This window comes from Rhamphochromis longiceps, linkage group LG4 (assembly GCF_057381845.1).
Source record: "Rhamphochromis longiceps isolate RC_006_pf linkage group LG4, R_longiceps_female_GT1.1, whole genome shotgun sequence".
In the NCBI taxonomy this organism is placed as follows: domain Eukaryota; kingdom Metazoa; phylum Chordata; class Actinopteri; order Cichliformes; family Cichlidae; genus Rhamphochromis; species Rhamphochromis longiceps.
This window is the reverse complement of record NC_140560.1, coordinates 30435211-30459726: the sequence shown is the minus strand read 5'-3', so window position 1 is coordinate 30459726 and position 24516 is coordinate 30435211. Positions and strand designations below refer to the sequence as shown.

The 24516-nt window shown below is 40.6% G+C and overlaps 1 protein-coding gene across 1 annotated transcript in view; it reads right to left on the bottom strand.

Annotated features, from left to right (window-relative positions):
- The window catches only part of LOC146671994 (inactive phospholipase C-like protein 2), a 74399-nt gene that overhangs the window by 8600 nt on the left and 41283 nt on the right, over nucleotides 1–24516 (bottom strand). The window contains exons 2-4 of the mRNA XM_085404438.1: nucleotides 15921–18407; nucleotides 10485–10688; nucleotides 6703–6778 (exon numbers count right to left, since the gene is read on the bottom strand). Of these exons, the coding sequence (XP_085260564.1) occupies nucleotides 6703–6778; nucleotides 10485–10688; nucleotides 15921–18407 (2767 nt within the window). The remainder of the gene's footprint in view (nucleotides 1–6702; nucleotides 6779–10484; nucleotides 10689–15920; nucleotides 18408–24516) is intronic.

The following is a 24516-nucleotide window of genomic DNA, read 5'->3' as shown; positions in this document are numbered from 1 at the left end:
TAAGCTTGCACCTGTTCCTGGACCTGCCTTAATATGGCATGATGCATGACTATATTCAAGACAGATGCCTGAACACCTCGCTACCAGACGTGGAATACATAGAGGTGCTGAGAAGTACAGCTGGTGCCCCCTTTTCAAGAAGGGGGGCAGGAGGGTGTGCTCTAACTTCACTCCTCAGCCTCCATTTCTCAGAGTCCCTGGGTCCTGAGTTTTCTATAAATTACTGTTCTATTGGTTTTGAGAATCACTTGTTCTGAGTTTTTGCATTTCCCGGTTGCTTTGCAATGATTTTATCTGGCTTCATTTTCACTTCTAGTTCTGTTCATGGTTATACTTTGGTTTATATTTAAATCCTTGAGTTCCTGCCTCCCTTGTGTTTCCGTGTCTTGTTTAGTCTTTGTGTTTTGCTACTTCCCATTTTTATTGTGGTAGTCTTTTGTCTTTTGTGCTTGGTGTTTAGTTTTACTTCCTTTTGAGTTATTATGTTATGTTATCCTCAGCTGTGTTGTCACGTGCTACTTCTCCCTCATTAACTTGTGAGTATATGTTGTCTCTGTCTCTCCTTGTCCTTTGTCATATTGTCCCTCACTGCTGTGTGTTCCCTTGCTCCATGGTTTCTGGTTTTTGGAATTCCTGGCTTTTTTCTGCATACATTTTTGGCTTTTGTTTACTCTTTGCCTGACAGCATTAAAGCAGATTTTTGGAGTTATTCCCATTTCCCCAGAGTCCTGCATGAGGCTCCACCCTTGCTCCCACACGGCCAATCCATGACACCCGGGGAAGGTCTATGCCAGGTTACCAGAGAGGAGAGTTCATCTGTTAGTTGAACCTTGGATCCAGGAAGAACAATGCATTCAAGTTTGCTCAACGAGTCTACATAGTTTTTGGGAATTTGGAGAAAGTACTCGACTGCATTTCTCAAAGTATAATGTGAGGCATGCTTCAGGACTGCTTCAGCTTCAGCCCATTTGGTTTCTGTCCAACTGCATTGAGAGCTTGATTCGCTCTGAGGCAACAAGTCAGACTCATTCCCTGTGAGTACTGAGTTCACTGGGCTGCCCTTTGGCACCAATTCTGTTAAAATCTTTTATGAACAGAATTTCTAGACACAGCTAAGGGGTAGATGATGTCAGTATTGGTGGTCTCCCAATCTTTCCTCTTCATTTTGCAGATGTGGTTCTGTTAGCTTTACTGAGTCATGACCTCCAGCTTGCACCGGGGAGTGTGAGAAATGAGAATCAGCACCTTTGATTTTAAGTCGGAGTATTTCAGGGTCTTCTTAATGAGTGAGGGGAGAGCAGAAAAGGAGATTGACAGACATACTCTTGCAACATCTGCAGCAATGCAGATGCTGTACTGGTATGTTGTGGTGAAGAGAGAGCAAAGCGGGAAAGCGAAGCTGTTGATTTACTGGTCCACCTACGCTCACCTATGGCCACAGGCTGTGGGTAGTGAACGAAATAATGAGATCGTGGATATAAGTGACAGAAATGACTTTCCTCTGAATGCCTGGATGTGTGGGCTCAGCCTTAGAGACAGGATAAGGTGCTCAGCTTATCTCTCATTGGGGAGGGGCTCAGAGTGTGTACTTCTCCACATTCTCCTGGGCGCTTCTTAGGTCAGGTGTTTTGGGCATGTCCCAATGGGATGAAGGCCGGGGGGAAACCCACAACATGCTGGAGACATTATATCTCTCAGGTGGCTTAGGAACACTTTGGTGTCCCGAAAGAAGGGTTAAAGGATGTGGCCAAGAAGAGGGAGGTCTAGGCATCTCTGCTTAGAATCTTTCTCCTACGACCAGGATGTGTGTATTTAAGTATTTATATCATCTGATCACCAAGTATATCACCTTCATACAAAGGTACAGTCATGCCACATTTGCATCTGAAAATGAATGCTCTGTTCTTTGCGATGTGAGTAAATCGGTGCACTGACGAACTAGTACACCACGACACATACACATCTAAATGAATTCTGAATACAACAAAGCTTATGCATTACATTTTTAAGAAACACTGCTGGAACAAATCTTTAAATAAGCTGGTGAAGCAGAGGCTAGTGGGGAGAATGACTGGAAACCCACACACAGATTAGATATGCATGCAGACAAATAAGCCAGTGTACACAATGTGCACAAAAACACAGTGGTAGCATCTGGAGGTGCCAGAGTGTGCATCCCAGCTGTTTTCCTGGTCCCACATTATGTGTGTGATAGTGAGCCATCAATAGTGCCCAAGGGGAATTATCTAACACCTCTCCATCCTCATCAACACGTCAGCTTCACTGCCCAAATTGAACTGATTAGCTGCAATAATAACTGGGAAAAACTGTGCACAGGAAGGAAGGAGGCGGTGCTGCTGAGACTTAAAAACCACAGCAACCCCAAACTATCCATTTTTAACTTCCTACTCTTAAAATGAGCAATGTGCCAGTGGGCAGGTTAGGATGTAAGAGGATAGTTTGAGCCTCTCATTCAGATCGTGGCCATTGGTGTGATTATGGCTTTGTCACAACAGCATTTAGCTGATGAGCAGAGAACAATTTTAATGTCTAGGGCAAAAGTGTCAGGTTCAATCACAGGTCCTAAAATCAATGAGTGCATGTGCTTACATGAAGCGAACATACTCACGGATCCTACTCCACATTCTCTTTTGGATACTGACAGCCTGTCGTCCATTAGCACCTTTTCTGCTTCTCACACAGCCATTATAACAAAATTATAACTTCGACTTCTGGATTGATCGTGAGGACAAAACCTTCTATTCCGTGCAAATCCATCACTTCACGCTTCACATGCCTCTCACTGACTCTCTATGTTCAGGCTGATGCTACTGTCATTGTCAATATGTACATAATCATATGGTTGATGAAATGGCTTCTGAAGGATGCATTCAGTACTTGTCAATCTATCAAGATAGGTAAATTCATGCTTTCCAAGCCATCAGAATGATGCCGAGTTTTGGTGGGGGAGTCGAGTCAAACCCAGTGCAATGCATGGCGTTTCTTTTCTCCAGGGGTAAGAAATCATTTTAATGAGCTGAGACACAGGTTAAGAACATGATAAAAACAAGGGGAAAGTCTATTTAGGGACAGTGACACTGTAGCATTACTGCAGAAAGTCTGTCTAGAATTTTATTTGTCCACCAACATATATTCTGTCATTTTAGAGAAGTTTCACAACAAGCAGCTCAGTATGTTTTGCTTTGCGTTAGTTTCATATTTATGTTAAACTAAACATCTGAACACTTAAAGATGAAGCAGCATCTTTTATATGTTACAGTAAAATAATCCACAATAACCTTAGAGTATATTGAATTTTAAGTGCTCCAACAGGGAACTAAAAGCCTGCGGTCAGGTTTGTGATCACTGATCATTAGTCATTAGTCTGGTTAGTAGTATAAAGAAATAAAAAGTCCAAATTAGCATGTGATTAAGCAGGTGACCTTTGTGCATGAAGCAAAATGTTGGGGTTTGTTTCCATGTTCATCTGCTGGTAGAGGGTTAGACAAGAGAAGTAAGATTTGCATCTGCTGTTCTGCCAACAGCAGATTTTAAATTTAAGGAACCACCTGGACCACCAATACTGCTTATGCATCTGTACATATACATACACTCAGTGTCCCCTTTATTAGAAGTGCCTGTTCAACTGCTCATTAATGCAAATATCCAATAAGTCAATTACATGACACAACTCTATGCATTAAGTCAGACAGACATTGTACAACAGCTTGCTGAAGTTTACGCAGGTGAGTTAAGTGACTTTGAAAGTGGGTTGTTGGTGCCTGACAGACTAGTTTTAGTTATTTCAGAAACCTGGATCTACTAGGATTTTCCACATAACCATCCATGAGCTTTACAAGGAACGGTCCAAAAGAATCCAGTATCCAACTTTTCTAGACCATAATGCTTGCTGATGCTAGAGGTCAGAGGAGAATAGCCAGACTGCTTTGAGCTCATAGCAAGGCAACAGATGGGCTACAGCAGCAGAAAACCACATCAGGTGCCACTTTTGTCAGCTAAGAACAGGAAATTGAGGCTATAAGTCACACAGGCTCATCAAAACTGGACAACAGGAAACTGGAAAAAAAACGTTGCCTGGTCCGATGAGTCTCTAATACCGCCGTGACATTCCAATGGTAGGGTCAGAATCTGGCACAAACAACTTGAAAGCAAAGATCCTGCGTTGTATTGACAGTTCAGGCTGGTGGTGTCATAGTGTGTCCTCAAGAATGTTCTAACACAAATACAAATGTGTATTTTTGTTCTTTATACCAAATGTGATTACATGTGTTGCTGCACAGGGAGCAACCTTACAATATTAAGCCAATTATTATGGCATTGCAGCAAGTGAAGCTGCAAAAACTAAACAAGTATGGTATCAAATACTGGTGTTAGGTTCACTCTGCTCTGTTTATTCTAAGCTGAAATGACTTAATAAAGGCTAACTTGCCTTTATATTCACTTAAGTCAACAAGATTAGATTTAAAGCTTATAATTCCCATTTTCCAATTTTCATTTTAGGCAATAGGTAACTTTATCCATAAAAAGCCAAGTAAGTTAAATTTTCTAAACTCTGTTGGGGAAAGTGTTTGTTTTGCTGCCTGCTGTAATGTTATACTGTGTCACTGAAAACGATTGCTCTTTGGCCAACGTGTTTTTATTTTTCTGCCTCATTTACTGCCATCAAAGCTACAAGGCCTGAAAGTATGGATACGCATACACACGGAGGAGATGTATATTTGAGAACTGCATGGTTTGGACGAAGGCTTGTGTGTGAGTGCTTGGGGCAGAGGGAATTAGAGTGAGTAATAGGAAAAATGCTGTGTTTGGCATGCAGCTGAGGCCCCTCAAGGCTGCTGCTCCTACCTTTGGTGTCCTTGTATGTTTCTTTTAACTTACATTTAGAAAAACTTTAATATTTGCATTTCATTTGCATTGGAAGGCTTTTGATGAGCCCCTTTGAATGTTATTTCAGTTATGTCAGAGAAGCATACATTTAATCTACAAAACAGAACACGGTTCATTTATTACTGTTCTGTTTAAAACATTTTCATGTGTCTGCAGCAGCACACAAAGCTGAAACCTCTGATTTTTAGCGGACACTGATGTGATTGAGGCTGTGGCGTGGCTGTGTGTGAGGCTTAAGCTTTGCTTAACTCTCCTGTCATCGCCTTTGAAGATGCTTCTAGCTCTGCACTGGGGAACCTTGGAGCGGGAGGGCATCTCTATGATTGAAGCTCCAGGGTTTAGCCTACTTCACTGTGTAACTGCGCTGCACAAATATCAGCTTGGCTTGCTGTGGTCAGGGGTGTTAAGCATATGTCTGCCTCTGAGTGACACCGGGGAGTAAAGCAGGCTTAAAGTGGACTTAACAGCCTCAAGATATTGGGTTGACATGAGCCAATTAGCCAACCCCAGTTTTCACACATAAAATGTAAAATAAAATACACATTTTCAAGTTCACACCAGGTCTATAACGGAGCCAAATCTGCAGGTTCATTAGTTTATTATTCATGTTCATTAGTTTCAATCATGTCTTTCGGTTTCCTGTAGCCATAAAATGTCTTAACATGAAAAATGAAGATGTCACTATTCAAACTGAGCTCTTTTTCGAGGAGCTCTTCAGCAGAGGCACTGCTGCATAGCAAAGCAGCAAGGCAAATGAGGAAGAATTAGCGCTGAATTTAAAAGAGGCTCGAGAAGACAAGCCACAGGATTTCTTGATTTTAAGCCATTTCTCCCTTAATGATCTTATTATGGCCAATTTTATCCTCTCTCCTAAAACACTGGACCTCTTGCATCAAGCAGCCCTTTTAAAAGACTGCACTGATAAAATGCTTTGTTAATTCAGTCCTTTCTCACCATTTCCATCCCTCCCCCTCTTACTGCACACTTTGTCAAACCTTTTCATTTCTCTCCTCCTCTCAAAGGATGTTTATGCTCTCTGTCCTCTTTCTCCTGCAGCCCTTTGTCTGTGTGGCTGGATGATTGTTTTCACCTGCCCACTGACATGATTACTACTCTGCTGACTCACTGATGATGGCCTGCTCTATTGACAGCAGCCACGGCTGTTGATGTTGATGCAGATGCTGTAGGAGTAGACACACAATGCTCATTCTGCTGGGCAGGGGGACATGACACACAATGTGTTTAAAAGGGCGCGGATGCACATTCGTAAATCACATGATTCATTTGGGATTAAAGCAGAGAAGCTGAAAACATCCATCCCTCCTTAAATAAACACAGGCAGTTTTCTTGTGGATCTTATTTGTCTTAAACAAATTAATGAAATGTGCCAGTAAGAGAGGTAATTTAAATCATTTCTCATAAATTTTGTCCTTGAATTATGAGTCATTTTCATCACAGTAGCAGAGAGATTGCAGTTTCCTGCTTTGCTTCATAGAAACACTTATTTTTTTAAGTGTCATAAGAAGAAAGATTTTGAATGCAGGAAGGAACAGGACAATATCACACATTTTTAACAGCCAACGGGAAGGATAAATATCAACTTGACTCAAGTTTCCAGTTATAAATATAAATTTTGTCATGGAATGTTGCTGCTAACACCCCGTTTATCTGAACCTCTTTTTTTAAAATCCTTATTTACACATTCATATCTTCTTTCTTTTAATTTGTTTAGATATTTAATGAAAAGGCATAACGGTCAGCATTTTTCAACAGTGACTAAACAGTGGTACATACCTGCTCGTTGTGCTTGTGTGAGCTTGGAGTAGACCACATCAGCTGACTCGATCAGCGTTTTGCTGGTTTGGATCAGCTACAATAAAAAGAAGACATGGAGTTAATTTGTAGAACACCTTAATTCCCTACCAGGGCCTCCCAGTATAGAAAAGAAATCAACCTCACCATTAAAAGCAATGACAGAGTGAATAAACTCGATCATCTAAACCTTGGATTATTTGCATTCATGTGGATATTACCACCCTCGACAAGGCAATCTCCAACACAACATGACACCCCCGCCCCCCTCCGAGACAGGACAATGTTCCTTGGATCAGTGCAAGGAACATGAAAAAGAGCTCAAGGAATTCATTCAGCTTCGACATTCTTCAGATCCGAATCCAATCGAGCATCAGAGGGATGTGCCAGAACAAGCCCAATCCACGGAGCGCAACCCCAAGCGGCACCCTCCAGGTCTGAAAAAATGAAACCACACTGGAAGAACCCCCAAAAACTGCAGTTCTTCGAAATGCCACTTGAAGGTGGTTCTAAAAGTGAATCAGTCCTTATAAGACACACATTAAAATTTACAGCAGAAAGAAGCAGGTAGGCGTCGGATAGCTAGCAAGCTGTTTGCTAGTCACCTCAGTTAAAGTAATTCACTGTGTTGCTGGCTTTGTCCACATTGGACATATGGAGTTATCTGACAAAGAATAAAAACCAAAACTGTCTTTTAAACAATAACTTAATGAAATACACGATTATAATCCATCGAATTCTTCCCAGTCAAAATTGACCGTTCAGTTTTAACAGCTCTTAAATTAGCATAACAAACATTTTTCACCACCAAATTCAGTTCAGTGGGCCATTTAGGGGGTCAAGGGCCAATGGGTGGGGGTGGGGGTGGGGGGGGGGGGGGTCGAGTGGATTCCCATTCATTTCCTATGGCGCTCACTTTTGATCGGGAACACCACAGATGTAACTGGGTTGATAAAAAACACTCAAAATTCAATGAAAGAGGTGCTCATCACTTTCATACGTTCAAGTGCATAGTGTGGAGGATATCATAAGGCCTTGAGGCAATCAAATGTAAAACACAATATTTATGAGTGTTTTAAGTTGTAAAGTTGTAAGTTGTAAAGATTTGAGTCGAACACGACAGGAAGCTTTTAATGATAGAGCTATGATACTGATAAGTCTGTTAAATTACAAAGTCAGCATTTTTGCAAGCTTTCTTTCCAGTCTTCAAAGCAGACACTTTCAGCACTACATTATATTTACTCTATAGTGTTTTTACTCTCACACACGCTCACACTGCACTGTATTATGTGTTTAAAAGCTGCATATTTTTCTGTGGTATAGTTTTATCTTCCTTTGTAAAATCAGCTGCTCTACTTCTGATATACTCCTTCATGTCTGTGATTGATCAGATGCTGCCAACACCGCTCTTTTCATGTGAACGAGCAGGGGGGAAATCTTGGGTTAACTTAACGAGTTGATAACCAGCTTTGAGTGACTGCTTATCCCAATTGCCAGTATTAGGGTAAGTGAATCCAGATAATGGAAAGATAGTCTGGGTATGCTTCGTAATACAGGGCTCTAAGCAACAGGATGGACTGCCAACGTTACAGTGCCTGTTATCCCCTGAGGTAGCTTATGCCAGAGCTATTTTGGCAGGTTAGTGGTTTTAATGTTGTGGTCAATCAATGAATATAAAGACGAGAACAAATAAAAATGCTAAGAGGTAAACACTTCAAAAAAAAATTCCTGCCACATTGTTTTTGTTCATTTATAACAGATTTGATCCCCTCAGTCAGGGCTCAGTTTGAAGTATTTGGAATGAGCTCTTAATTGCTACGTTTACAGAGACAATAACAATTCAGCCTAACCCAATTAAGGCAACAAAGCTGCCATGTAAATGTCTGATTAGATTAATTCTGGTCAGATCATAATCAGAAAATTCTTTCGAATTAATTGGGCATATAAACAACACGGCTGAGATTTCTTTTGTCTTTTATGCAATTATATAAATAAGTTGGGTAAAATTCACGAGACGAATGTACTTGCAAGCAACGTGTTTGGTATGTCAGCAGTTAATGAGTCTTAAAACAGACATTATTTCCTAATTATCTAACAAAACATGCTTTAGACAGGTCTCTCTGTTAGTATCAGTATTATTAATGGAAAAGTTATACTCTCAGCCGTAGACATCATACCACAGTGCTGATGAGGAGCAGCTGGACTATCGCTACAGCACAGAGGAGGAGGCTAATGAAGTTTCACACTCATGTGGGAGACAGGAAGTGGACTCTTAAAGTGTGTGTGTGTGTGTGTCATGCACATGCCTCTTCTTGTTTTGATCTTTTCAAGAAAAGTAGTTTAAATGCAGAAATTATGAAAAGGGAAGCCATTTGGGACAAAAATGTCATAATGGGTATGGGTTAAGATGACAATAGAAATAGAAAAATGTTCATGTATAATATGTCATCAATCTATATTTCTAAATGAAAAATCTTCACTAAACCCCACAGACTGGAGTTAGTACTGTTAATTTCATGGCCATTTACAAAAATGAAAAAAATATGCAGCATATCTCTAAGCTGCATTACATTCTGGTCTTGTAAGTAGCTCACACCTCTAACATAACACAATTAACAGAACAATTACTAGTGCTAGAAAAAACACTGGGAAATAAATCGGGGGAGGTGACGGGATTTGTCACGAGAGAGAGAAAGAGAGAGAATAATGAACATCAAACAGACACTTGCACGTGTATGATTTTGCCATTTTTTTTCTAAAACAGAAACATGAGAGTTGGGACTTGTTTTTTGGCTTCTTCCCCAAAAACCTTTTTGTAAGTAGACTGGAGAGTTGGTTTGATAGGACCAAGCCTTCTGCTGTGAAGCCAAAGCAGACTGTACTGTACGTGGAGCTGTGCCCTGTGCTCCTACTGATGTGTGCGTGCATCTGTAGGTGTCAACAGCAGGAGCGCTGTTGACCTGAGCAGTGTGCATGCTACAACCTTTTCCTCACTACTCGTTCACTTCATCAGCTCCCACTAAGTCTCACAAGAGAGGAGGGCAGGACAAACAGCGGGTGATGACTAATTACAGGCAGCGTCCTCCAACCCCCTTTCTGAGCACAGCCAATGTCGAGTGGGTGAAAAATATGGTTTTCTTGCAAGAGAGGAGGCAAGACAGAGAAGGACGTGTGAAATAATACAATGAGTAACTGAAGCTATATAATCTGGCTGGTCATTGAGCTGGTTTGAGCAATGTTTAGAAGCCATGTAAAACTCAACCAGCTGTGTTAACACCTGAAATGTTAAGCAATCAGGCAATAAGGCAGGGAACAAGTTTACTCTCTGCTTTGCCTTTTTTTCTAGTTTACCTTTGTAAGCAGAGCATGTATGAAAATCTGCACGGGACAAGAAATGCAAATCACATCATCCCAGCACAGACTTTGTTGTTACACTTGAAGGCTTTATGCTTTGAGATCTCATCGTTTCCCCAAATCGATATTTACTTGGATGCTGCACGATAAAGGACAGGTGTTACTGTCTGTCCTCACACACGCAGCGCGAAATGTAATCAAGTGTCTGAATGTTTGTGTGAACTGAATTTTAATAACTGAAATTAAAAGGAAAACACAAAAGTACTTCCAGTGCAAAATTCAGAACCATTCACATAACATTTACGCACATCTGTATTATTAACGCATTTGTTTGCCTGACAGTGTCAAAGGTGGTGGCATTCACTCTTTTCTGTGTGTGCTGGGTTTTTTTTGTTTGTTGTTTTTTTTACCATGTCATAGGCGTTCAGTACTTTGCGCAGCAGCTCAGGCACAACACCCTGAGCTTCCATGGTGGGATAGGTCTCGCTCAGGTCCACAGTTACCCTCAGCGATCTCTCGCTGTTCATCAGCCATGTAGACACCGTCAGGATACACTGCTTCATGTTGGCTGCAGGGGTCAGACCACAGAGCTCCTTGAAGGACACCATTGCATTCTGGGAAGAAAGCACCCACATAAGAAAATAGGAATCTGGCTATAAACAGGTTCAAATGGTGGACATAAAAAAGACTGTGTGACACATTTGTGTGGGCATTGTTTAATATATAAGTGATAGTGCTTATACTTAACCAGTTCCTGGTTCATTAATTTCAAGATCCTCCATTAATTAAAAGGAGACGTTAATGTTAAAATGCAAATAAATCAATAAACATAAATATTCTATAAACAGCATTCTGTGCCCTTGTATGTCATTGGTCTCAGAATAGCTGCTACAATGTTTATCTCAACTGCCAATGTATCCAGCAAAGGAAGATTCCTGTTGATATATTGCACTTGGTGACTGATGAAATCATAGTTGTCCTAATAGAATACAACTACATTTTACAGATCAGTTTAAGTAAAGAGATTTAATAGAGTTAAATAGACTTATGAGTTTCCCGCCTGATCAGAAACAACATACTTCAGCACAGTGTTTTTCTTGATGACCACGATGACCCTAAAATTATTCCCACTTCCTATAATATCAGTCTGCTCAAAAATAAATCATCTAAAATCTCTATCTCAGCAAATCATGTTTGCATGCCTATCACTGACGACTGAGCGTGATCCAAACCTCAGTCGCCCTCTTGTCACAGATTCAAGAGGCCTTGAGCATGATACTGAATCTTAAAGTACTTCCATTGATCAGTATGTGTCACTGTAGTAAGTGCAATGCCATCGTCGACAAGGATTGTTTCAGCCAAATCTTTAAAAACCTTGGGTAATTTTGCCTTTTTTAGTGTCTTACAGGTACTTGCTTGTGCAGTTAACTAAAACAAAATACAGAATTCTGCACAGCTGTCAATAGCACTTTAAATAAAACTGAAATGTGTTTATAGTCATGGAATTTATTTGCAACCTAATACTGAATCTGCTTACTAATTCCTCAAAAAGAAACCACCTAACATAAACATTTAGTAAGCACATACTCTAATTTCTTCTTTTGCTAGCGTGGGAATTTAAGCAAGCAGACTTTATCCTTGAGAACGAGTGAGGTGAGAGAAGAGAAAGGGATGGAGAAAGGGAAGGAGTGTGAACAAACAGTCATGTTTGAAGCATGAGTAACTGAAAAAGCAAAAAAAAGGAGAGGCAGTTAATGAGAAACACTGAGAAAACAAAAAGGTATGAGAGGGTGTTAAAATTTAGTGACGAAAGAGAGAGTATGAGATAGCAAGAAAACAGTTTAGTGTTTAGTGTTTGGAAATCCGTCCACACAGTGGAGGCTGCTGCTTGGGAAACCAGCTGTCTCCCTGGGCTAGGCCTGCAGAAAAATCCCCATACGTTAGAGGACATGCTGTCACTGGGAGGCCCAACTTTACAGTAGACAAAGAGGGTGGTCAGGGGACACAGGATCTGTATGCTGAGCACCATACACGGTTAACACCCCTTGGACCGCTGAGCACAGCTACAGAGAAACACAATGGTGGAAGTGGGACAGCTCTGGGGCTCTGGATTAAAAACCACTGTGTGATTATGCGTGTGCCTGAACGATCAGCATGTGTGGCTGCATGTGTTTATGTCTCAGTGTGGTCTGAGCTAAAGTTATTAACATTCATTATGTTTTGTATAATTCCTTGCATGTGTGCTTGGGACGACACGAGTAAATGTTTTTTGATAATTGTTGAGCAATAAAAGCCGCAGTCTTTCCAAGCCATGGTGTTACAAAACCCAATGAGAGGCTTGTGTTTTTAATTACTCCCTTCCCCACTTTGTTCCTCTTCCAGCATTTCCCAAATGGGAGCTCTGTGTCCAGTTAGGACCTTGCTTTTGTTTCAGTTTGCCCTTTTCTGTCTCTCTTTCTGCTTCTATCTCCAAATCTCTCTCTTCTCTCTTGCCCGCAGCACTAAGTGATGGTGAACGCGCCAATGGTGGCCCACATGATTTTCAGCAAATAAAAAGAAAATCCAGGCTGGCAGCAGTTCTCATCCATCAACACTTTGTAACATTCACGGGCAGCAGCACTCAGAAAAGGACTTTATTCAAGTCTCCCGCAGAAGTAATTAATCTGCTGCGTAGATGGATCCACATATTAAAAATGCAAACTTATTATAATAGCTCACTGGTCAATGTTCATGGATTCCCTTAGTCTTTTTAATATTCAAATGTACTTCTTGTTCCTTTGTTATTCAAAGCAGAACACCTGGAAGCTTTGCAGCTTAAGGATGAAGGAGTCTTAGAAGAGCTAAGTGAGGTGAAATAATGCTTTTTATTTGAAAGAATGAAAGCAATCAAATAATTCATTTTGCTTAATATATTAAAAAAATAAGCGTGTGTGCACACTGAGTACAACAGATATGTTTTTTTAAAGAGTGTCTAGTTGTCGCCTTGTGGGTATTTGGCCACAGATCCTTTCATTCAGCTGTCTCCAGATCCACAGAACCGCTCTCTCTGCAGCTGGTCTGTACAAGCCCTTCCCATATGTCCATTATTTTACATTTAAAAGGCAATATGCCTCATTCTAAAAACACCTTTATTTGTTCTCTTTAAAGCCTCCCTCATAACTTCACCTCTTTCATCTATTTCATCAACTTTTATCTCTTCGTTTCAAAAAGGCGTATTTACATTTCAAACCAGAGGAAAATGTGGTTTAATAAGAGGCGCCAACACGATCGCATCAGCTGAACACACGTTCACTTTCAACCACCAAGCATTTTTCATGAAGCCTTATAAATTAAAATTCTAAAGCCATTTGTTATGAGAGATGAATCATAGCTACAGAACAAAGTCTGTAGGGTCTTAACTGTGACACATGGCACGCCTGCAACGAAATACTTAATCTGCATTAGTAATTTTATTTGACTCTTACAAAAGTAAGAATATTTATTAGGTTGTCAGAGATTTATAAGACAGATTGGGCCATATTTCATGACTTATTAATAATTTCTGCTGACAGACATCAAAGTAAAGATTAAGAGGACCTTATGACAAACTCAAGGTTTTAGTTCATGCCAAAAAGAAAAACATGTGATTATGCCACATGTCAAAATGTTTTGTCAAGCTGGGGATTTTTTTTCAGTCAGTGGTGCTGACTAACTGCTTGTATTAATAGGTTTAACTACACAAAAAAAATTTGAACAAAGAAAATACCGTACGTTCCTATTATTCCTCTTCTGCATCACAGGATCGGTTTCACCCTAGAACACAAACGTATTTTCTCCCATGCTGATAGGTATAATGAAGCCCTTTTTCAGAACATGCCCATTTCCACAACAAAAAAATGCATGACTGCATGCCACGGGATCTCTAATCATCATTACATCTCTGCTAATTTAGTTCAGTCTGTCTTTTGTTTGCTTTACCATTAGACTGAGGTTGCTGCTATCTGAAGACAAACAGACCTCATGATCATGATACGTGAAAGCGATGTGCTGCATGCACCTCAAATTTAATTTCTACTTATAAAAAAACTCATCATCATTACATATTTGATCCAGTCAAGTTTGCCACTATAAAAATTCACCAGTTATACAGCAAGTGTATTGAAGAACTAACTTTTTACCCCTTAAAAGCCTACTAAGAGTATGCCTGGAGGCTCTTCTCTGAACTGAGCCGCTTCTGTCATATTTCAAGCTGGCTTATAGAACAAAATGACTGAGTTTCCATCAGATGTTAGTGAGGATGAGCTCTGCCTATCCTTGAAAAAAGTCCAGAAACTTATTCTGTTAACAAAGAAAATATCACTACTTTGTTCCATGTGCACAAGTGTGTAAAGTGATTTACAGTAATGTTTAAAACTAGACTTTGAGGAAAAGATTAAATCTCCCATTTCTCTCCAGTGATGGGCTCCTTTACACATATGATCAATAGGCAAGTAAGAAGAACAAAAAGGCACATATTTATTAATTTTAGTCTTTTCTTTCACTTAGAAATCTACTATTTAGTGGAAGATGGAACACTGCTGTTGGAGCTGTTTCAGCAGTGTACAAAAATGACCTCCTTCAAACACGACAAAACAAGAGGCTGCCGACGTAAACTAGCAACTTAAGAACACACACACACAACAACAACAAAAAAAACCCCTCTAGCCAGCTCTAGTTGAGTTATAATTTGTAGGCAGCACAAATGGCACAAGCATTTATACCACTCTGCAGTTGCCACACACCATATATTAATGACCACCAACAAAGACACTGAAAGGCCCGTGCTGGTGCTTGTCAGACAAATATACACAGTGCTTACAAATCTTCATTTGAGCTGAGAGGAGCATTAAAATACTGCACTAAGTGCCTAGCAACCCACTCGTCATCCTGGGGCAGTAATTGTCCCTCATTAATGATTACACTATTCATAAACTTTAGAATTGTACACCAATGTCGCTTTATTGCCCCTTTCTTTTATTACATTAATAGAGCACAATTAGTGACAAGCCTCTATCCACGATAGCAAGTGAACTAAGTACAATGCAAAACATTTACAATGGATTTTATTGCTACGGATGCAATAAAATATTATGTAAATTTATTTTGAAAGCCTTGATATTATACAAATTATTAATTAAATGGCTAAAAAGGGTTAGTAAATATTATCAGCGTGTTTTATAACCTCAAAATCAGGGTAAAATGTTTAGAAAAAAACTGGTAAACTTAAAAAATAAACTACTCTAATGCGGTCTTTAACCTCCTAAGACCCGAACTCTTCCACAGCATGCATTTTTAATTTCTCTTTGATATTTGGGCATATTGGGGCCCGATGAATGTCAAAACAAAGAATTACCAGATATTTTTTTAACCTTTTTAAAAAAAATTTTTATGAAAAATAAGAGCCACATATGAGGATATTCGTTTAAAATTTCGATAGAAAAGTAGCAGTATAATGTTCTCGTAAGTGGATATCAGGCCCTTGTAGAGCAAAATTGAGTATTTTGGTCTAAATAACCCAAAATGTGATATCCACATATGTGGGCGCCAGGTCCTAGGAGGTTAACCTATGTGTGCTGAAAATATTGCATTATATAAGCCAGTTTAAATACCATATTACCACAGAAAATCATATCTGAATTTGATGTTCTACTGATCTGTACTGTGGAATCACTTATGGCAGTTTTTTCCTTGTACTTTTCTTTTAAATCAAAAGGAAGTGATGGGGGAAGATGCAGAGCACATCCACAAACTCCACCCCAGCCATCTATAGACTGAGAAGCCAGTTTTCGAACTGTAACTTAATATTTTCTTAGTATTTAGTTCCTTACCTGCACATTTTCTCTGAGGTCTGTGGCCTCCCTGAGAGGCTGGGTGGAAGCTCTGAAGAGCTCATCCACTACTTTGATTCCTGTGGTCTTGGTGGTGGTGTACTCCCGGGCCTTCCTACTCTTCCTGACATATATACCCCTCTTATGACCCTTTCCTCCACCACGTCTGTTGGTGATGGCCACGTGAACAAACAGGGTCGTGTTGGGTAAGAACTCTCCTGTAAGAGACTGTAGAGGGACATGCCTATAGCCTGGCTGTAGGCACTCAAATGGGATGGTGTACTGGCCAATGAACTCATCTCCGATGTAATCATCGTCTAGAACCACAAAACGCAGTACTGCAAGTTCAGGTAAATTAATCTGGAATTCAAAACTCTCATCAAAAATAGGGTTGTCACCATTCTGAGACACAGTCTTGGTTCTTTGCTCAGCACAGTCAGCTGGTATGCCATGGATCTCCACATATATGTAGGGCTCCACCACATCCCCTTTAGCAGCAGAACCACGAGGCTTGGGAAGATTCTGCCCACTGATGACTTTGATGTGAAGAAGCTGTGCAGACACTCCTGGAAGGGAGTCCCGAGCATTGGCACTAAAGTAGGACACCTCCGCCCTCATAATGGCTGGCCGTAAAACATACCCACAGTTGCCATTCTGCCTGAACCACCCTAGGTTGAGATCCATCATCAGACCTGGAGTCTGATAGTTCATGGCCACAATCTGGCAGCCACATTTCCAGAAATCCTGGGGGTTCATGTTGCTGGCATCAATCCTCATGGGAGTGGGATATACCCTGGAGAGGAAGCGCTTGTTATAGCAGACAAATTCTTCTGGAAACTCATTAGCAAACTTGTTTGCATCTACCTCATTGAAGGAACATATTTCCCAGTATTTTTGCTCCCTCTTAGAGAACTCAAAGTCCCTGAACTGGACTGACTTGCAGAGAGATACAAGATCAGACAGCTCTCTGCACAGCCTGAATATCTTACAGCCCAAGCCATTCAGCTGGTCTTTCTCATCATTTCCCACTCTTTGGGACATTTCCAGACCCTCCTCCTCATCTGTCACATCCCCTTCAGCATCACTGCAGCTGGGTGGCAGCTTCTTGCCTTTAAGGAGGATTTTACCTTTGAGTTTCTCAGGAGAGGGTAGGTAGTTTTCCTCCTTGTTGGGTGAGTCAATATACAGCTTGTCCCCGAGAATCTTCTTCGTGTGCTGTGCCATGACCCTCTGCTGGGGAATGCAACAGTGGGTCACTAAGCAGAGAATAAGGGGGTACTCAGAGCTCTCGAAAGCATATTGGTTGATAATGTCCAGAACTTTAGAGAAAGCTAGCTGTGAGGCTACTGAACTTCCCACATACACTACTGGTTCATTATCAGGGCCATCCCATACAACTACTTCAATGCTGCGACACCCCATCCTCAGAGCTCGGATGTAACTGCTGATGTCTGACGAACCCCAGAAATGGTCCTCCAGAAGGGAAGCATTATGCGAGGAGTTGATGTAGTAATGGGAAAGAGGCTGAGTCATATCCTGGCATACACGTTTGTGCTGGGGGTCAAAAATGTGGCATTCTGAGGACAGGAGGTAGTGTGTAAAACCGTCAATGGAGAGGTAGCCTCTCTCCCTGCCTTCAGCAGATGGCTCAAATTTCTGAACAATATCCCTGCACATGTCCTCTGTTACTCCTTCCACACCCTGCTCTACCTCTACAAAAAGCATCAGATCTTTGCTGTCAAGATATTCCTTGTTACTGGAGAACTGCACCAGCAGAAAGAAAATCTCTGGCCGTGTGCATAGCTCACAGTAGGCCTCAACAAAAGTGTCCAAGTTAATTGCCTCTCCGTACTGGTCTTTAGCTTTCTGGAGTTCTTTGAATTTCAGTTGTATCCTAGACTCTTTCATTCCAGGGTTGAGCCCCTTAATTATCTGGGTGGCTCTGAATAGGTCTATGTGTCCTTCCTTTTCCACATCTGCTAGCTCAAACACTGATCCAATCCAAGATGTTCGTAGACTTGGCTGACTCTGTTCCACCATATCCACAGTGTGGCGGCCATAAGACACCAGATACCTCAGGCCCATCACCCAGGTGCTGACAACATCTGCTGTGCTAGCCACTAAGTCTAAGGACTCGTAGTTATCCCCGTAGATGATAGAGAAAGCGCATTCATCAGGAAACTGATCAGAGAGACCATTGCTGCGGAGAACAGGAGTTTTTTTCCCCAAACGGACCTCCTTAATGCTCTTGATTTCCAGTTTAGCCTTCTCCGAATCTTTCTTGGATGGCTCCCAACGCAACCAGTGCATGTCCGGATCCAGCAGGAAGTAGCGGTTGTACATACGCGAGTTGGAGCGCACCTTCTTCATTTCACAACCCTCCATCATGAAGGCCATACAAGCAGCTGTGCTGTTGATCTTGCGGTCGCTCGGCATTGAGCTGAAGGATACCGTTTTCTTCCTCACCTGCCTCTGTTTGGAACCATCCTGGGAACAAAATGGGGTAGGGAAGAGTTGGATGAGAGAAAATGAGTTTCATGTTAGACATTATATGTGATTTCAAAAGCAGAAAGGAAACAAAAAGATAGCATTATGTCTATAGTTAAATATATCTATATGTGGATATGTAAATCCACACTGAATTAAATGAAGGAAAATCCCATACTATAGCTGCTAAAAGGTAAAGATAGACAACGATGCACCACTCCCATCTGCTAATAATTTAAATATGACAAACTATTAAATTTTAATAAGTTATTACTAATTATCAATCACACATTAATAACTTTAAATCACATATTGATTCTGATTTAGTAATGACTATTTCTTATAAACATTTTAAGAGATGAGACGCAGTGTTGGATGATACGATGGTATGATTTCTCTCATAGGAAAGCCCCAGAAATTAATCTGTTTTCAATCTTTTTTGTACAATATAGAATCTGAGAGAATGACAAACTGCAGTGAAACCTAATAATTTGAATAATTTGAAAAGGAGACATCGCTCTACACAGCCCTGGGCTAAATTTTTGTAAGTTTTAAAATAAAACTTGTAAAATGCAACTGGCAAACACCACCTGCAATGACATGCTGGAACGTTTTCAGCTTTTAGGTCTGTTAGTCTAACTGGTGAGAGTACACAGCACTGTCCTATTTCCACACAGAGCTGTGGTTAGCTAGATAGCCTGAATGCACATGGCCTGGTTTAAAACTTGGAAAATAGGCTTGCTGAATAATGCATAGCACAAAGAACAGTACATTAAAAACCTAAACCAAGCCACAAATTACTGCTATTTAAGACTCTAAGCACAACACCTTTGAGACTCTTTCAAAAGGGCATTTCCATTACTACAGAGCCATATCGGTAGCTATGGTTTGTTTAACCTCCAATACAAGATAAATGTAACCAAAGCCACTTAATTTGACCTTGTCTCTTGTATCTTCATCTTTTTTTGTTTTGTTTTTTGGAAAGCCAGAAAGGGCAGTCACCCTCAGGGCATCCCCTTAACACCTAAGACAGTGACTGCCTGTACAGGCCTGATAAATCTCCCCAAAGCATGGTCCAACTTTAGCCACAGTGAAACACCTCCGGATTATCCATCTTCCACCTGACAGCCAGAAGCAGATGATGCATAGCAACTCATCACGATTAATGAGCACCATTTTAGGCAGAGCTGAAGAAATGACATGATCATTACTCCACTTGTGCCCTTGTTTTATGACCTCTATCTCATTGTCCTACACATAAGCACTCAATATCATAATGTCAAAATCTTTAATTCTTCAGTGCTTCTGAGAATACCTCCTGGATAAGTTTAGTCAGTGATTACTGATCTTACCAGATGGTGTGCTTTAGCCCAATCATGCCTGGTCCACCCAGGTCAAAAAGGTTGCTTGCAATGTGTTAAAATAAAGCTAGTATTTGTGTTATTCCCCTTGAGATACACTTGCATGCAATTTCTGTGAGAGCTAGTGCCAAGAGCCACAGGCACATGGAAATGCATGGACCCGTGCCAAGACTGTAAGGGTAAGACAGTGCTGTTTGGTCAGTTCGTAGCTCCAAATTCTTTTACAGAGTAATATGAGCTCATCAACCACTTCACATAGGAGATAAACGGGCCAAAGAGTTGATTCTGTCCTTAGATCCTTATTTGTCTTGTGTTCATTTCCTCCAGTAGATCATTCAGCCCCATCCATCATAGGAGAAGTGGGAGATAAATCTGGAGGCCATAATCAAGAGCTCACATTTCAACCCAAATGCCATGCACTTTATTTTGACGAGCACGGTCCTTTCACCTCATGTGACAGAAAATTACAGCTACCACTCTAGTCTATTTTTAAAAAAACAGACTGAAAGACAGTTGGTCTCTCCTCTGGTTTGCTCTTCATGAGCTATTTGCAAAATCAGCCAGATGGACATGAACATTAACTGGGGTATTGGGAATATGACTGAAAGCAGACTGAGCAAGTGGTTCTATGAGGGAAGATCTGTTCAGGTCTGATTATTTCCAGGCCTTCTTCAGGGAAGTGATGTAGCCACAGAGGGTCAAAGGCTATAAGGGTAATCTAGTGTCTCATTAACATGCTGTTACAATTAGCTGGACAACCAGACAAGACAGCATGCTGTTTCTCTTTGCCTCTCAATCAAAGCTAAGCAGCAAAACACAACTGAAAACAATTCTGCTTTTCATAGGATTAGTAGTGTGATAGTAAATGATTACACACTAGTTGGAAATGATAATATAATAGTACATGCATGAATAACAAAGTTCATGGAAAATAATTTTGTTAATTTAATGATTTGAACTGCCTGTTTACAATAGTTTAAACCTTCTTTCACTGTTTCTTGTGCTCTTTTATTTCTGATTCACATATTTTCTCAGATCCCCTTTGGCCCTGTGTTTCTTTATGTATGTGTGTGTTTATGTGTGTATGCTTGACTGCCTGTTGTTGCTGCGGTGGTGATGTTGGGGTATTTTGGTAATCTTCCACAGCTCCCACATTCCCCTTTCTATTGAGGTTTCTAACGTGACATCATGTGCCTATTGCTTGAAAGTAGTCTGTCCTGTTGCATGTGACACAACCAGCAGTTGCTAGGATGGGTGAAACTGGTTGCAAACAAGTTACTTTACCAGAAACTTCCTAGTAATTGATTTGGTTGCTAGTTGCTAACAGATTGCCACAGTTGCCTGTAGTTTTTCATGTTTGTCTGCAACTACTAGCCAAGCAATAGTAAAACCTAAAAAAGAGCAATGGAAACAAGTGCTGTAGCCAACATGTTGCAAAATGGCACAGCTTTTACTTTGAAGGTAAATGGTCTACAGTCCCAGTTTGTGTTGCACTTTTCATAATTTTACTAGACCTCAGAGAGTAGCTGGCTGCTGTTTGCAGACAAATCCACCACCTCCATTCAAATTACAACCACACAAACGATCAAAGCAGTTATCACAAGTATGTTTTTGCTAACCAGGTGGCGAATATGAATTTTTCCCTAGCAACAGATGGTTGCCAGGAGTTTACTGATCAGTCTGTAGGGCTGTGTGACTCAGCCTTTAGCAGTCATTTTCCCAGTGATTTCCACCAACCAACCATCCAGCAACTACTTGCAACCGCTTGGGGAATACCCATGTTTCTCTCATGATCATTGGTTAACAAATGGTCACGGATTGATCTCTAGGCCTGAGTGACTTTAGCACTATTACCTTGACATTGCTTTGTCACAGTCACAAGTGTCAAGTTAATGCCACATGGTTAGTAGTCACATGTCTACAACACCTCAGTGGGAACACCAGCAACTTGAGTATTGGTCAAATACTTCCTGGTGGAAGGGTGAGATGAGTGTTTCCACACCCCCTGAAAGACAGTGGTGTGTCACGCTCTCTCCCTTCTCCTATCATTGTTTTCACACTATGACACTGGGCACCATAAGCAGTGTGACTGCAGAACATAACTCCAGGGAGGCAATTAATGGAAAAAACTCTCTGCTCTCCCAGGCAACAACAGTCGTGGCTCCCAGGTTGCCTGTACACTCCAGTCCCCTATTGAATACTTCACATCAAAACAATAACCCTTGACTGTACTGCTGTGTACAATAGATGCAATATATTAATAGACTTCCTGTCTTTGCATAGCTTTTAAATCTTTATATTTGTAATGGCATATAATCTATAAAATTTATACAGTCCTTTGCTTTTCTGTACTCTTCCACTGTGATGTGGAAGCTGGAAAGCAACATCATCAGAGAGATTAATTCCTCCTTTATCTCCACAGACTGGAGTGTTTGTGTGTGTGCTCAAGCAAAATTAAAAAGTCCTCTTCCTCCAGTTGTTTGTGTGATGGCATGAACCACTTGACTGCTACCACTAGGGCTGCCACAAACGATTATTTTGATAGTCGACTAGTCACCGATTATTTTTGCGATTAGTCGACTAATCAGATCATCATCCATTAGACGTAAAACTACAGCTTATTGCACCAGCAGCATCTGCTCTTATATAACTATCATTAGCTTACAGCTTTAAGTGTTTAAGGTCTGTGCTAACTAAAAATAAAGACAAGATGATAGTTTATTAAATTTTAATGAAATTTGCAGATTGTTTCGGTGAAGTTTAATAAACTCCTTGCTATCTAAAATATAACAGGACACTGGAGTATATTCTGGAGCATCTCACACTTCTGATAATCAGCTGTCTGCTTGACGTTTATTCAGCTGTGTAAAAACTATAACTTTAATCTCAGACAAACTGATTTACTCAGGAACAAATAAAATACTAAAAAAAAAAGCCAAACAATAACATTTTAAGTTATCTAAGTGACTCATATATATTTAACCTGAGTAGCGAAAGACGGCGGTGGGTTTGAAAACGATTTGCGGGGAGTCCGGTGTTCTCACGGCGCTAGTGAGCCTAGCCCCCGGCTCGCTAACGAGCTAGTGGGTAACAGATGTCTCCGAAAACGTCGGAGCGCTTTTGAAAATATGTGGTGTCCTGATAAACTGAGCAGATATTTGAGGTTTACACAGCTACATTCTCGCCTGAAAATATGTTAAACGTTTATTTTGTGACCCAGAAAGAATAATAAGAGTAACATTAAAACTAACTAGCTGCCGCCATTGTTGGAAACTGCGCTGGGCCGCGCTATGAATTCTGGGACACAGCTGCTTCTTCTTCTTCTTCTTCTTCTTCGGGGTTTAACGGTAGCTGACATCCTTGTACATGCAATGCTGCCATCTTCTGTTTCAGTCCGTTATTACACTCTTAAATCCTGCCACTTATTCCTGCGTCTTTTGTGATCGTACAAAGTTTCAAACGACGCGTCGACTATTAAATCAGTCGTCGACGATTTTGATAGTCGACGTAATCGTGACTAGTCGACAAATCGTGGCAGCCCTAGCTACCACACATACTCACACACTCCAAAATACAACACTCTAGTGTGTCAGGTGAAAAAAAACCCCCACAAAACCAAAAACAGTTCTTGTCTCCATCACTGGGTTGGCAACACTAAAAATAACCAAAAAGGTTAGGAGCTCAGCTAATCCTGTTTTTAAACACATGACTTCCCATGACACTTTAGACATACTGCTCATTTTCACTAATGTGGCCCACTTCCACCCCATTCTAGCAAACCTCCAACTATCCTACTTCCTCCAGGGCTGTACTGGCCGTTTGCCACTCACGGCTATCATATCTCAACTCTAAAACAGGTTTGCAGAAAGTGGTCAGGCATGGCTCAGTTCTTCTCGCCTACAGAGCTCCAGTGTCATTTGTGTGTGTGCAATGAGAATCCGCGAAATAGGCAACAGGGGGGCGTGGGTAATGGGGAGTGAAGACAGAACAGAGCAGAGCCCTCTTGATGACGTGCTCTCCAACATGTGAGTCACAGTATGTGTGCTCTGTTTGCCAGCATGTGTGCCTGAGGATCATAGAAAACGAGCCGCAGGATCAAGCCACATTACACAACTAACGCACACATTGACATGTCAAACACAATCGCAGGTATCGCAAAGGCACATGCTTACTGTTTCAAAGTGCCTAGGGTGAATCTGAGTAACTAGGCAAAATTCATCTTTGTTACAAGGCACATTTATTTCCAGTCTTTATTCTAGACAATCCCAGCAGAAACTATATTAACAGATGAATGTGATAGTGTAACGGTGGGTTATGTCCAGCAAGTAGGGCTGCTCGATTATGGCAAAAATGATAATCACGATTATTTTCACTGAAATTGAGATCACGATTATTTGACGATATTTATTTCGTCCGCCAGAGCTTATATTATTTTTTTACATGCTGTAGTGCCATTTGTGGGAGCATTTCAAGTTGCTATACATCAATACAACTGTTATAGCCCATATTTTAATAATATGTATGCATTAAGTCCATAGTAACTACATTAATTGCAAAAAAGTGCAATAAACTACAAAAAAATTGAAAATCGTTTTTGTTTTTACATATATTTCTACTTGGAGAAATTTAAGAGGTTTATCCCTCAAAACTTTAAATACAAAAAAGTTGCAAAAAATAGTTTACAACAACAGGAAATTTATTTTGAGTGTCTTCATAGTTTTATTTTGGAGATACAGCAATTTTTATAT